Source organism: Bos indicus, chromosome 8 (assembly GCF_029378745.1).
Source record: "Bos indicus isolate NIAB-ARS_2022 breed Sahiwal x Tharparkar chromosome 8, NIAB-ARS_B.indTharparkar_mat_pri_1.0, whole genome shotgun sequence".
Lineage (NCBI taxonomy): Eukaryota > Metazoa > Chordata > Mammalia > Artiodactyla > Bovidae > Bos > Bos indicus.
Genome location: NC_091767.1, coordinates 22,497,992 through 22,513,597, shown reverse-complemented (window position 1 = coordinate 22,513,597; position 15,606 = coordinate 22,497,992). Strand labels below are relative to the sequence as shown.

The window sequence follows — 15,606 nt, the reverse complement described above, 5'->3', positions numbered from 1 at the left end:
AACACCTTTTGGCAAAAAAGAACTAGAAATCAGGATCCATTTTCCTCTGGAGGCTATGAAATAATTACACATGAAGAGTGCCATCTACTGGCCAAGATGGACTAGGACACTGACCAAGTCTGTAGAACAGGCATCTTGCTCCTCTAGGCAGAAGTCTGTCTTCTTCCATTAACATTTTCTTCAGAGCTAAAAGACGATCTTTACTGGAAAGAACTGATGCCAGTAATTTGAATAAGCCTGCTTCCTTGGTTTTCATATGAGAGAGGGAAAATTCTTCCAGCTTCACTCAGGACATGTCTTTGGGCTAAGGAACCTATGCCAGATGAGCAGCCTGAAAGATCAGGATGTGCTTCTTGCTTCCAGGCTGCTCATCTGGCAAAGGTACCAGATTTCTCATTCACTTCACATACTTTAGAGACTTGGAGGCTTAGAATCTGGCATTCTGGTCTGGAAATGTAAGAGAAGTCAGAAGAAAAAGATCCTGATGAAAGGTGCATTAAATCTTTCTTAAGAATATATTGTCAGTTTTTAAATTCCATTCCCAGTATGAGATCCTGTTGCTTGAATTTATAATTAGGAGAAAACTCTCAATGTCCCTTTGAATAGTAACTGCACTTGCATCCCTTTGACTTTGACTCAGTAGTAAGAGAAAACACAGACACAAATAGATTTCAGAGAATACAGCTGTTGTCTACCATTACCCTGGGGTTTTCCTCTTTGAGTAGAATTGAGAACTATTAAGGTAAATGGCTGTCTGGGGAGGCCTTACAAATAGCTGTGAAAAGAAGAGAAGTGAAAAGCAAAGGAGAAAAGGAAAGATATAAGCATCTGAATGCAGAGTTCCAAAGAATAGCAAAGAGAGATAAGAAAGCCTTCCTCAGCCATCAATGCAAAGAAATAGAGGAAAACAACAGAATGGGAAAGACTAGAGGATCTCTTCAAAAAATTAGAGACACCAAGGGAACATTTCATGCAAAGATGGGCTTGATAAAGGACAGAAATGGTATGGACCTAACAGAAGCAAAAGATGTTAAGAAGAGGTAGCAAGAATACATAGCAGAACTGCACAAAAATGATCTTCATGACCCAGATAATCACGATGATGTGATCACTCACCTAGAGCCAGACATCCTGGAATGTGAAGTCAAGTGGGCCTTAGAAAGTATCACTACGAACAAAATTAGTGGAGGTGATGGAATTCAAGTTGGACTATTTCAAATCCTGAAAGATGATGCTGTGAAAGTGCTGCACTCAATATGCCAGCAAATTTGGACAAATCAGCAGTGGCCACAGGACTGGAAAAGGTCAGTTTTCATTCCAATCCCAAAGAAAGTCAATGCCAAAGAATGCGTAAACTACTGCACAATTGCACTCATCTCACAGGCTAATAGAGTAATACTCAAAATTCTCCAAGCCAGGCTTCAGCAATATGTGAAACATGAACTTCCAGATGTTCAAGCTGGTTTTAGAAAAGGCAGAAGAACCAGAGATCAAATTGCCAACATCCACTGGATCATCGATAAAGCAAGAGAGTTCCAGAAAAACATCTATTTCTGCTTTATTGACTATGCCAAAGCCTTTGACTGTGTGGATCCCAATAAACTGTGGAAAATTCTGAAAGAGATGGGCATACCAGACCACCTGACCTGCCTCTTGAGAAACCTATATGCAGGCAGGAAGCAACAGTTAGAACTGGACATGGAACAACAGACTGGTTCCAAATAGGAAAAGGAGTACATCAAGGCTGTATATCGTCACCCTGCTTATTTAACTTATATGCAGAGTACATCATGAGAAAAGCTGGGCTAGAGGAAGCACAACCTGGAACCAAGATTGCCGGGAGAAATATCAATAACCTCAGATATGCAGATGACACCACCCTTATGGCTGAAAGTGAAGAGGAACTAAAAAGCCTCTTGATGAAAGTGAAAGAGAAGAGTGACAAAGTTGGCTTAAAGCTCAACATTCAGAAAACAAAGATCATGGAATCTGGTCCCATCACTTCATGGGAAATAAATGGGGAAACAGTGGAAACAGTGTCAGACTTTATTTTTGGGGGCTCCAAAATCACTGCAGATGGTGATTGCAGCCATGAAATTAAAAGACGCTTACTCCTTGGAAGGAAAGTTATGACCAACCTAGATAGCATATTCAAAGGAAGAGACATTACTTTGCCAACAAAGGTCCGTCTAGTCAAGGCTATGGTTTTTACAGTGGTCATGTATGGATGGGAGAGTTGGACTGTGAAGAAAGCTGAGTGCCAAAGAATCGATGCTTTTGAACTATGGTGTTGGAGAAGACTCTTGAGAGTCCCTTGGACTGCAAGGGGATCCAACCAGTCCATCCTAAAGGAGATCAGTCCTGGGTGTTCTTTGGAAGGAATGATGCTAAAGCTGAAACTCCAATTCTTGGCCACCTCACGTGAAGAGTTGACTCATTGGAAAAGAGTCTGATGCTGGAAGGGATTGGGGGCAGGAGGAGAAGGGGACGACAGAGGATGAGATGGCTGGATGGCATCACCAACTCTATGGACATGAGTTTGGGTGAAATCCAGGGGTTGGTGATGGACAGGGAGGCCTGATGTGCTGCGATTCATGGGGTCACAAAGAGTCGGATGCGACTCAGCGACTGAAATCAACTAAGCCCACAGGTGTATTCCCCCTCCCTGAGCGCCCTGGAGGGCTGGAAACTCTTGATGTCTCTGTCATCCTGGTTTACTGATATGGCGGGAAATACTCCACTTTCATGACCTTCTGGCCCCAGTGAAATGTAATCTCAGGAACCTGAATGAATGTTCTCAAAAGAACAGAAACAACTGAGTAGTTCATTCACCCTTAATTACAAGCTTATCCTCTGTGAGACAGAAAAGAAAATATAGAAATCAACATGGCCTTAGTGACTCTGCATTCCTATGTGTAAGATAAGGAGGGAAAAATGCAGTTAAGAATCAATGGAAAACTATGTTCCTGACATAAGATAAACAAAAGGAATGTTTACATATATTATACCTAAATTTGTACATAATAACTATGTACACATCTATAAGTCTTTGCATACTTACATAACTTCAGCCTTTATTTAGTTTCTCATTTAATTGATATACATTTACATTGACAAACCCAAATTTTATTGGTAAAATTAAACTTCTACTGTAAAAATTAGAGTTTAGATTGACTACATTTCCTAGGTCAAATAGAAAATATCTAAATGAAAACACAACCAGGAAGTGAGATAGAAATTTTTGGATAATGAATACTGTCTTCCCTATTTAAAAGTCTTGCTTAGAACGATCATCATCAGAGAACCTACCTGAAGGTTCACCCAGACCCCATCTCAGCCAGCCCAGCAGCAGCCACATCTTCCCCATGGCTTTTGTGCTCTCTCTACTGATGGCCTTGGTGCTGGTCAGCTACAGCCCGGGACGATCTCTGGGTTGTTACCTGTCTGAGAACCACATGCTAGGTGCCAGGGAGAACCTCAGGCTCCTGGCCCAAATGAACAGACTCTCCACTCATTCCTGTCTGCAAGACAGAAAAGACTTTGGTCTTCCCTGGGAGATGGTGGAGGGTGACCAGCTCCAGAAGGACCAGGCTATCTCTGTGCTCCACGAGATGCTCCAGCAGTGCTTCAACCTCTTCCACACAGAGCACTCGTCTGCTGCCTGGAACACCACCCTCCTGGAGCAGCTCTGCACTGGACTCCATCAGCAGCTGGATGACCTGGATGCCTGCCTGGGGCAGGTGATGGAAGAGAAAGACTCTGCCCTGGGAAGGATGGGCCCCATTCTGACCGTGAAGAAGTACTTCCAGGGCATCCATGTGTACCTGAAAAAGAAGGAATACAGCGACTGCGCCTGGGAAATCGTCAGAGTGGAGATGATAAGAGCCCTCTCTTCATCAACCAGCTTGCAAGAAAGGTTAAGAAAGATAGGTGGAGATCTGAACTCATCTTGAGATGACTCTCACCGACTAAGATGCCACATCACCCTCGTACACTCACCTGTGTTCATTTCAGAAGACTCTGACTTCTGCTTCAGTCACTGAATTCATTGAATTACTTTAGCTGATACTTTGTCGGCAGTAATAAGCAAGTAGATATAAAAGTATTTAGCCTAGGGGTATGAGTCCTTAAGTGATGCCTCCCCTGATGTTATCTATTCCTGATTTATGTATTCCTTCTTGCATCTAACATACTTAAAATATTAGGAAATTTGTAAAGTTACATTTCATTTGTACATCTATTAAAATTTCTAAAACATGTTTATGATTTTGTGTTTTTCAATTTGTACTTTATTCTATTTATTAAATCAAAGAAAATGAGTTTCTTTGCTCAAAAGTGAAAATCCATGCCCCCATTTTAAAACTTTATTAAAGAATGGGTGGTTACATTTGTTTATTCATTCATTCCATTCATATTATGCATATACATTGAGTACCTACGTGACATACTGTGTAATTCTCACCAAGGAATACAAGTGAATAAAGCAAATGTAGTTCCTACTGCATGGAAACTCTCAGTCTTACAGAGAAGAGGACATAAAAACAGTATTATTTTATTTCAATTATACTAAAGACTGCAAAGAGAAGTAAAGGAAAAGAATGTCCTCACACAGGAAGCTTTAGATCCAAATGATGCTGGAGAGACAAATAATATTATATATCTTTCTAAGCTGCCTGCAGGGCTTCCCTGATAGCTCAGCTGGTAAAGTATGTACCTGCAGAGCTGAAAACTCCTGTTCGATTCCTGGGTCAGGAAGATCCCTCTGAGAAGGAATAGGCTGCCTACCCACTCCACTATACTTGGGCTTCCCTGCTTGTTCAGTTGGTAAAGAATCTGCAGTGCAGGAAACCTGGATTGGGAAGATCCCCTGGAGGAGGGCCGGGCTACCCATTCCAGTATTCTTGTCTGGAGAATCCCCGTGGCCAGAGGAGCCTGGAGGGCTGTAGCCCACGGGGTCCCAAAGAGTGCAACACAACTAAGCATACAGCACAGAAAGTCAATGAATTCTCTTAACTTAGTTTCAAGTTACCAAAATCCAGGGAGACGTTTTTAGATAGATGTTACCTAAACACAATTATTTCTGTAGAGTTTACCTAAAAGCACTTTTTCCTCTTTACTCTTGGAAATCACAGACCATTAGTTCCAGAGAGCCAGGTAGATCACTTACATGGCAAAGGCACAAGAGAAATACCAATTCCTTCCAGAAAGCTGGCTTAACCAATTACAAAAGGCTCACTTTGATACAGTAGCAGAGCTAGCAGAGGCCATTGTTCTCCAGATCTCTGGGCAGCCCCCATTCAACAAGGACAGCCCCCGAAAGGCCGCATGTCCTAGTGGACAGCCACCCAGGGATCTCCCTGGTGCTTCGGGGATTCCCCCTGCAACTCTTGGGCACCATATGGTAGTGGATGGCCACCTCAGGAGTACCCTACAGTTTGGGGATTACAGCCAGCAACTTTTGGGCCCCCTCGGTTAGTGGACAGCCACCTCAGGATCACCCAGCAACTTTTGGGCCCCACATGCTGGTGGATGCCCCCAATAACTTTCCATTTGCTGTCCTGAATCTTGCCGCTCACAGGAGTTTCTGCCATTTCCTGCCTGCCACCGATTGTTGGGTTGTACCCTGCAGTTTACAAGACCTATGTTTGCCCAGCTTCGAGACCAAAGAAAGAATCTGCCATCAAGAACAGAGACAGGGATGGTGTAATGGATGGGAGGCACTCACACGTCTGGAGCAACACCCCACCATGAGTGGTGCACTGGGGGTGGGAAGTACTAATACATGGTGACAGGCTTCATTCTGAGAGCAATGGAGGGGTGGGGAATAGAGGGTGGGGAAGTGGGGAATGGGGAAGGTTGGAGAGGGGGTTAGGGGAGGAGATTGCTAGTCCTAGTGGGAGTGAGATCAGGTGGGCTCATTAGTTATCATGGAAAGCAGTAGAGGGACACGCCCTTCACCACCCCTTTGATAAAAAAGATCAAATTTGGGGCCTGGGACAAGTACAGAGAAAAGCCAGTCATGTGCATAGGGTGTACTGGTAGGGCAGGGGATGTACAGAGAGTAAGAGAACAGTCATCCTGAGTGGCCTGATCATACATATATACCTTAATTTAAAAAATACTTTATTGCTAAAAATCACCAGTGATCAACTGGACCTTCAAATTCTTTTGTTGGTGAAAGTTTGAACTATCCTGAGAATTACTGCAGTGTGGCACAAAGACAGTGAGTGTGCAAGGGCTGTTGAAAGTGGCATTGATAGACTTGTTTGACATGGGGTTGTCACAAACCTTCAATGTGTAAATAATGCAATTATCTGGGAAATGGGATAAAACAAAGGATGCCGCTACTTCCTCACAATGTAGCAGTTCCCAGTGTGCTCTCCAGATTCACTGGTCCTTCCCCTGCACCAGCCATTCATACAGCTCTTTCCTGTTTCTTTCTGCTTCTGGCTATCAATTTTCCCTTAAGAGTGCAAAGTGTAGTTACTCAGTCTTGCCGACTCTTTGCCACCCCATGAACCACAGCCCACCAGGTTCCTCTGTCCATGGGATTCTCCAGGCAGAATACTGGAGTGGATTGCCATTTCCTTCTCCAGGGGATCACCCAGGGTTCAAACCTGGGTCTCCCACATTGGAGGTAGATTCTTTACTGTCTGAGCCACAAGGGAAGCCCTGACAGTGCAAAGCCACCACTTAAAAGTTTGAGGGAAAGTTCTAGCCTTTTAAGAAACTGTTAAATAAGTGGTTATTGTTTTTCTTGAGATGAATATTTTTGGGAATGAATGTCCTTGTTACAAGAGCTCAAGGAGGACCTTTCCTGGAAAGAGCTGACACCAATAACTTGAAAAAGCCTGCTTCCTTAGCTTTTGTATTTTAGAGAGGAAAATACTCCCAGCTTCAGGCAGGACATGTCTTGGGCTAAGGAAGCTGTGTGGAGTGAAATGTCAAGATATGTTTCTGGCTTCCAGGCTGCTCAGCTGGCCAAGGTTACATTCATTTGCTAATGATAATGATAATGATGATACATTATCATTTTCTTTACATACTTTAACACCCTTGGAGCCTTGATCATGGCATTCTGGGTAGGAAAATGCAAGGGAATCAGCGGAAAAAGCTCTTGTTTGAAGGTGCATTAACTGTTTCCTAAAGTGTACATTGTCAGTTGCTTGACTTCAGAAGAAAATTCTCAATGTCCCTTTGAATAATAAGTGCACTTGCATCCCATTCCACCTTGACTGAGTAGTAAGAGAGAGAGTGAAGTCACTCAGTCGTATCCGACTTATGTGACCTCATGGACTGTAGCCTCTGAGAATCCTGTCCATTGGATTCTCCAGGCAGAATACTGGAGTGGGTTGCCATTTCCTTCTCCAGGGGCTCTTCCCAACCCAGGTATCAAACCGGCGTCTCCTGCATTGTAAGCAGACGCCTTTACTGTCTGAGCCATCAGGAAAGTCTATAAGAGAACAAACAGACACAAATAAGGGGATTTCAGAGAATACAATTGTTGCCAATCAATAACCTGGGGTGTACCTACTTGGGTCCAATTGAGAACTAGTAAGGTAATCGCATACTGTAAATGAGGAAGTTAACCTGGAAGAGAGAGAGAGAGAGTGTGTGTATGGGTTTACTGATCAAGCAGCAGAGAAGGGCTTCAATATAGACTAGATCTCTCAAATCTCTGCTTCAGGTTACAGACTTCATCTTTAGATTGCTTCTCTGCAATTAATGGATGAGAGGGCTGACAGCTTACCATAAACGATGTCTTATTCCTGATTTCCAAAGAAGAAGATTTAGCTTCGGGACTGGGGACCAGGCTTGATCACTCAAGAGCTTTTGTATAGCAGGGTTTTATTAAAGCATAAAAAGGGAAAGAGAAAGCTTCAGACATAGACATCAGAAGGGGGACGGACAGTGGCCCACTCACTAGCCTTAGCGAGGGAGCTATATACTTTTTTAATTGGTTATTACAATAAATGAAAAGAAAGTCTCAAGGTTTACAGATCTTACTAGATCCACTCCCACAATATACATTTTAAGATAATGGGATGAGAACTAACAATAGAAAGATCTTATCACACCCACTCCTATAATGTACATCTTAAGATAAGTCAGCAGGTTGTTGTTAAGGAGAAACATGTCTTTGAGCAAGGTACCTTGTTCAATTGACTAAGACAAAGCAATATTGAAAAAAAGTTGTTTTTTTCTCCTCCTTGAGAACTCCAGACCCTATATCTTCCTGGAGAGCGCCAGACCCCTCTCTCGTCCTTGGGGACCCCAGACTTTTATCAATCTGCCTAGGAACTGACACTCTCAGACAGCTCTAATTTCTAGGTTAAATACATGTCAGTTGCTCAGTTGAGTACAACCCATTTGCAACTCCATGGGACTGTATCCTTTTCATACTGTTCATGTGATTCTCAAGGCAAGAATACTGAAGTGGTTTGCCATTGCCTTCTCCAGTGGACCACATTTGTCACTTACAACCAACCGAGACAGCATATTAAAAAGCAGAGGCATCACTATGCCAACGAAGGTCCATCTAGTCAAGGCTATGGTTTCTCCAGTAGTCACGTATGGATGTGACAGTTGGACCATAAAGAAAGCTGAGCACTGAAGAATCGATGCTTTTCACTGTGGTGTTGGAAAAGACTCTTGAGAGTCCCAATGAATGCAAAGAGATCCAACCAGTCCATCCTAAAGGAAATCTGTCCTGAATATTCATTGGAAGGACTGATGCTGAAGCTCAAACTCCAATACTTTGGCTACCTGATGTGAAGAACTGATGCTTTGAAAACATCCTGATGCTGGGGAACATCGAAGGTGGGACAAGAAGGGGGTGACAGAAGATGAGATGGCTGGATGACTTTACCGACTCAATGGACATGAGTTTGAGTAAGTTCTGGGAGTTGGGGATGGACAGGGAGGCCTGGCATGCTACAGTCCATGGGGTTACAAGACTAAGACACGTCTGAGCAACTGAACTGAAATGGACTGTACCCCACAGGCTCTTGGTCCATGGAATTCTCCAGGCAAGAAAACTGGAGTGGATTGTCATTTCCTTCTCCTGTATATTAAGTAAGTTTTGAGTTATTTTCTCTCTTCCTTCAACACTTTGGGGAGACTCTGGGGGGCAAGACTACGTGGATAATTTTTGGACTCATCTGGCTGTCTTTGTGGGGCTTCCCAGGTGGCACTGGTGCTAAAGAACCCACCTGCCACTGTAGGAGACATAAGAGACCTGGGTTTGATCCCTGGGTCGGGAAGATCCCCTGGAGAAGGAAATGGAAACCCACTCCAGTATTCTTGCCTGGAGAATCCCATAGACAAGGGAGGCTGTTCTCTGGGTCCTAAAGAGTCAGACATGACTGAAGCGACTTTGCTCGCACACCAGCTTGTCTTTGTGACTGTTTAACATCCTTTAAATACTACAATTCTTCCACTGTTTGGCTGAGCTTTTTTTAGATTTAACTTGCACTTTGCCATTTGTCAGCAGAAATGTCACTTATCTTTCTTCACTTTCATGACATTCAGATATATATATATGTTTTATTTTTGCCCACAAACACTACTGTTTTGCTTTCTAGGCAAGATCAAATGAGAGACAAAATATCCAGTCTTGAAAATCACAGAAAATGAGGTGAAGCCCCTCTGTCATTCTTTTATTTCCTTTGTATTAACACTAGGATGAAATGGAACGTAAGCCAGGAGGCGAGAGACAAACATTGACCAGCAAATCACTATAGAATTATAAGTTCTTAAATCTTTTATGGTTATTCAAATTTAAAACCAAATAGCATGAATAAGTAAAGAAACAAGGCTATTTCTCCCTGACACAGCCTGGCCTCATGGCTCTGCATTCTTAGCACAAAACAGAGATGGATGCACAAGTCAGCCCAATATTCGGATGTACCACATGAACAACTAAAGGTCACTGGTTTCTGTGATACAAGCTTCTAAGAATATATAACACCACCTCTGAATTCCCTATAGCCAACTCAGAAATTCTGAGGAAAACAAATGTTCAACAGTTTAAATAAAGGTTTGAATGATAGAAGCTGCAGTGGCAAAATAAAAATTGCCTAAAAGATGTAACTATTGCAATTGGATAATGCCTCCAGCTAAGTAGTATTCTTAACTGGAAAATCCCATAGACACAAGAGTCTGGCAGACTACAGTCCATAGGGATGCAAGGAATTGGACATGAATAAGTGACTAACACACACACACATAAAGAAAAACACACTTTAGCTCTTAGCATCTTGGCTGCTGACCCTTGATAACTGAGGACACAGGTCAGAAGAGGAGGTCATTACTGAGAACTCGGGTCCTTCACAGAAACATTCCAGGGAGAGGGTAAGGATCCTGGAAGATGAATGATTTTGCAGAGAAAGAGACAGGCCCCTCCATAGTAGATCCTGAACTTCTCAGGATGAGGTAAGCCTGCCCTCACGAGTGAGTGTCAGAGAGTTTGGGCGAAGGACACTGTCATTCAGACGAATCATGCTATTAGAGGTGAAAACTACCTTGTGAGTGAGGCAGTGTTGGAAATATAATTTATTATCTTGGTTTAGAATCTTCACATTTAAGTGCACAGGAAAGAAACAGGATTCCTGGTCGGGGTATTAGCACAGCCTATTGAGGACTATGCTGCTGCTGCTGCTGCTAAGTTGCTTCAGTCGTGTCCAACTCTGTGCAACCCCATAGACGGCAGCCCACCAGGCTCTGACATCCCTAGGATTCTCCAGGCAAGAACACTGGAGTGGGTTGCCATTTCCTTCTCCAGTACATAAAAGTGAAAAGTGAAAGTGAAAGTGAAGTCGCTCAGTCGTGTCCGACTGCTAGTGACCCCATGGACTGCAGCCTACCAGGCTCCTCTGTCCACAGGATTTGCCAGGCAAGAGTACTGGAGTGGGTTGCCATTGGACTATAGATCTAGTATAAAAAAATGGTGGAAAGAAACAGTGATGTCTAGTATGTTATTGCTGACTATCAACTTGAAGAAAAGTGCCACAACCTAAATGTTGAGAGTTATGTTTTATTTGGTGGGAATTCAGGAGACAGTATTTCAAGTCACCCTGAGAGAAGTGCTCCAAGGAGCTGGGGGGTGGGGGGAGAGGGGGAGTCAGGTTGTATAGAAGTTTGCAGTACAGGCAGGTAGTCGGAACCTCAAAAGTATTTTTGTGAAGTAGAGAAAACCAGATATCTCAAGTAAAGGAATTTAGCACTTTGCTATGTATGGGAAGATGCAAGAGTGTGTGCTCACTGAAATCATTCTTTTCATGCATCTCACCTATCCTGGGGCCATGAGCCTTGCATTTTTCACATCCTGAGTTCCCTTGGGCTCACCTTAGGGAGTGGCTCCAATCTGATAGCTGTCAGACCAGGGGTATATTCCTCCTTCCTGAGCACCCTGGAGGGCTGGAAACTGATGACTTTGTCATCCTGGTTTACTGATATGGCAGGAAACACTCCATTTCTCATGACCTGTGGTCCCAGTGAAATGTAACCTCAGGAACCTGAATGAATGTCCTCAAAAGAGCAGAAACAACTGATTAGCTCATGCACTCATAATTACAAGCCTCTGCTCTGATTAAAACAGTAAACAAAATACAGAAATCTAGAGGGGCTGAGGGACTCTGACCTCCTATGTATAAGGTAAGGAGAGAAAAATGCAGTACAGAGTCCAGGAAAAATTTTCTTCTTGACACAAAGAAAAGGAATCTTTATATGTATTAAAATGTGTACATAAGTATGTACATGTGTATAAGTCTTTACATCCCTTCATAACCTCAGCCTTTAACTAGTTTCTTATTTATTTGATATCCGTTTGGAGTGACAAATCCAAAGTTTAGTGGGAAAACAAAACACTTTTTGTTAAAACTATAAGAATAGATTCATTAAATTTTCTGGGTCAAATAGAAAGTGTCTAAATGAAAACACAAAATGGATGTGAGAGAGAAAATTCATGACACTGAGTCCTGTCTTCCCTACTTAAAGCCTTGCTTTAGATTTATTATTCCCTTTTAATAATAACTGCACTCGCATCCCTTCCACATTGTCTCACTGTAAAATAGAACATAGCCACAAATAAAGGGATTTATTTCAGAGAAGACAACTATTGCCAACGAATAGCCTGGGGTGTTCCTATTTGGGTAGAATTGAGAACTATTAAGGTAATCCAATTTTAATTCAGGAATTAACAAGGATGTGTCCATGAGTGTGTGCATGCATGTGTGCATGGGTATGCCTGCGTGTGTGCCTGTGTGTTTGCCCAGTGAGTGGGGAAGGGCTTCAATTTAGCCTAGTCTATCAAATCTCTGCCTCAATTTACAGGCTTGTCTTTAGTTTGCTTCTCTCCAAATGACAAATGAGAGGGCGCTCTAATTCGTTTCTTGAATAAGTTTTGTTCCATTTCTTTCTTCTTTCAACACTTTGGGGTCCCTTTTGGGGGCAAGAATACATGTACAATTTTTGGTCTCACCTGGCCATCTTTGTGGAGGCTTCCCAGGTGACATCAGTGGTAAAGAACTCGCCTGCCAATCCAGGAGACATAAGAGTCCATGGTTTAACCCCTGGGTCAGGAAGATAACTGGAGGACATAGCAACCCACTCAGGTATTCTTGCCTGGAGAATCCCATGGACAGGGGAGCCTGTCCACAGGGTCACAAAGAGTCAGACATGACTGAAGCAATTTAGCACGTGCACATGACTGTCTTTGAGACTGTTTGACAACTTTCAAATATTATGATTCCTTCCATTTTTTCGTTGATCTTTCTTCAACTTACACTTGCCATACTGTCAGCAAAAAAGACATTTGCCTATATTCTCTTTCATGACATTCAAACTTATTTTTGTTTTATTTTTGTCCACAAACAACTATCAAGTTTTGCCTTCCAGGAGAGTTGAAGTGAAAAACAAAACAATCTCTAGTGTTTAAAATTACAGAAAATACGGTGACGCCCTCTGCCATTCTTTTCCTTACTTTTGTATTAACCCTAGGATGAAATGTTTAGGAATGCAGTAGGAGAGACAAACTAGCCAGGAAATCAATATGCAAAAAATAAGTTCTTAAATGTTTTCTTGCCGTTCTTTAAATATAAAACAAAACATCATGAGTAAGTAAAGAAACAAGGCTATTTCTCCCTGACACAGCCTGGCCTCACTGCTCTGCATTCTGACCACAAGACAGAGATGCATCGAAAAGTCAGCCCAACAGAAGGAGGTAGACTGAATGAACAACTGAAGGGCACTGAGTTCTGTGACAGAAGCTTTCAACACTACATAACACCATCAATTAATTCCATATAGCCAACTCAGAAATTCTGAGCAAAACAAATCTTGAACTCTTTAAGTAAAAGAATTGAACGATAAAAGCTATAGTGGCAAAATAAAAATTGTCTACCAAAGGTGTAACAATTGCCATTGGATAATGCCTCCACCTACTTAGATCTCCACACTTTAGGTCTCAGCATCTGAGGGCTGCTAACACTTGATACCTGGGGACACGGAGCAGAAGAAAAGGAGGTCATCACTGAGAACTCCCCTCCTTCACACAAACATGCACTGGGAGAGGGTGGGGATCCTGGAAGATGAATGATTTTGCAAACAAAGAGACAAGTCCTTCCACAGTAGAATTCTGAAGTTCTCAGGATGTGGTTAGCCAGCCCTCACGGGTGAGGCCCAGAGAGGTTGGGTTGAGGACACTGTCATTCCAGAGGAAAAATGCTACTGGAGGTGATAACCACCTTGTGAGTGAGGTGGTGCTGGAAAGACAATTAATTATCTTGGAATTAGAATCTTCAGACCTACATGCACCAGAAAAGAAGCAGGATTCCTGGTGGGGATATTGGCAGAGCCAGTGCAAGACTATAAAAGTGAAAGGGAAGTCTCTCAGTCATGTCTGACTCTTTGCAATCCCAAGGACTGTAGCCTACTAGGTTCCTCCGGACATGGGCTTTTCTAGGCAAGAATACTAGAGTAGGTTGCCATTTCTTTCTCCAATAGATCTACCATAAAAAGCAGGTTGAAAGAAACCGTCATGTCTTGTATATTGTTCCTGACTGTTGATCTGGAGCCTATTATACACAGTGAAGTAAGTCAGAAAGAAAAACACCAATACAGTATATTAACGCATATATATGGAATTTAGAAACATGGTAACGATGACCCTATATGTGAGACAGCAAAAGAGACACAGATGAAAAGAACAGAATTTTGGACTCCGTGTGAGAAGGTGAGGGTGGGATAATTTGAGAGAATAGCGTTGAAATATGTAATTTACCATATGTGAAGTAGATCACCAGTCCAGGTGCAATGAATGGGACACAGCGCTCAGGGCTGGTGCGCTGGGACCACACTCAGGGATGGGACAGGGAGGAAGGCGGGAGGGGAGTTCAGGATGGGGTACACATGTACATCCATGGGTGATTCATGTCAATGTATGAAAAAAACCACCACAATATTGTAAAGTAATTAGCTTCCAATTAAATAAGTTAATTTAAAAAATAAAGAAATAGTGACAACCTAAAAGTTGACAGTTATGCTTTATTTAGTGGGAATTCAGAAGACAGTATCTCAAGTCACCCTGAGGGAATTGCTCCAAGGAGCTGAGGGGAAGAGACAGGTTATAGAGGGGTTTGCAAGAAAGGGGAGGTAGTCTGAACATCAAAGTAGTTTTGTGAATTAAAGAAAACCAGCTATCTCAAGTTAAGGAATTTAGCACTTTTCCTTTGTATGGGAGGAGGCAAGTGTCTGGGCTCACTGAAAACATTCCTTTCCTGAATCTCAGCTCTTCTGGGTCACCTTTCCTTGCATTTTCTTGCATCTTGCATTTTTTCACTTCCTGCATTGCCTTGGGCTCACCTTAGGGAGTAGCTGCAATTTGGTAGCTGTCAGTCCACAGGTGTATTCCCCCTTCCTGAGTGCCCTGGAGGGCTGGAAACTCTTGAGGACTGTGTCATCCTAGTTTACTGATATGGCAGGAGATACTCCACTCCTCAAGATCTTGTGGCCCCAGTGAAACGTAATCTCAGGAACCTGAATGAATGTTCTCAAAAGAACAGAACAACTGAGTAGTTCATTCACTCTTAATTACAAGCCTCTGCTCTGTGAAACAGAAAACAAACTACAGAAACCAATATGGCCTGAGTGACTCTGAATTCCTATGAGTAAGATAAGGGGGGGAAAATGCACTTAAGAATCAAGGAAAAATTTTGTTTTGACATAGCACGAACAAAAGGAATGTTTATATATATTATACTTAAATGTATACATAAGTATGTATACCTCTATAAGTCTTTACATACTTACATAATTTCAGCCTTTCTTTAATTTCTCATTTAACTGATACACATTTGCTTTGACAAATCCAAACTTTATTGGGAAAATTAACCTTCTACCATAAAAATTAAGAGTTTAGATTTTCTAGGTCAAATAGAAAATATTCTAAATGAAAACACACAGGGCAAGTGAGACAGAAATTTAAGACAATGAGTACTGTCTTCCCTACTTAAAAGCCTTGCTTAGAAAGATTATCATCAGACACCCTACCTCCAAGGTTGCACCAGACGCCATCTCAGCCAGCTGAGCAGCAGCCTCATCTTCCCC

General features: G+C 42.4%; 1 protein-coding gene across 1 annotated transcript; it reads left to right on the top strand.

Moving 5' to 3' along the window:
- The first annotated feature begins 3,365 nt into the window (after nucleotides 1-3,365).
- LOC109562651 (interferon tau-1-like) lies at nucleotides 3,366-3,953 on the top strand. Its single transcript, XM_019965677.2, has one exon. It carries the CDS (start codon nucleotides 3,366-3,368, stop codon nucleotides 3,951-3,953), a length of 588 nt encoding a protein of 195 aa, XP_019821236.1.
- The last annotated feature ends 11,653 nt before the right edge of the window (nucleotides 3,954-15,606 follow it).

Coding starts and splice junctions, on each gene's coding strand:
- LOC109562651 (XM_019965677.2), top strand. CDS start 3,366: ATGGCTTTTGTGCTCTCTCTACTGATGGCCTTGGTGCTGGTCAGCTAC.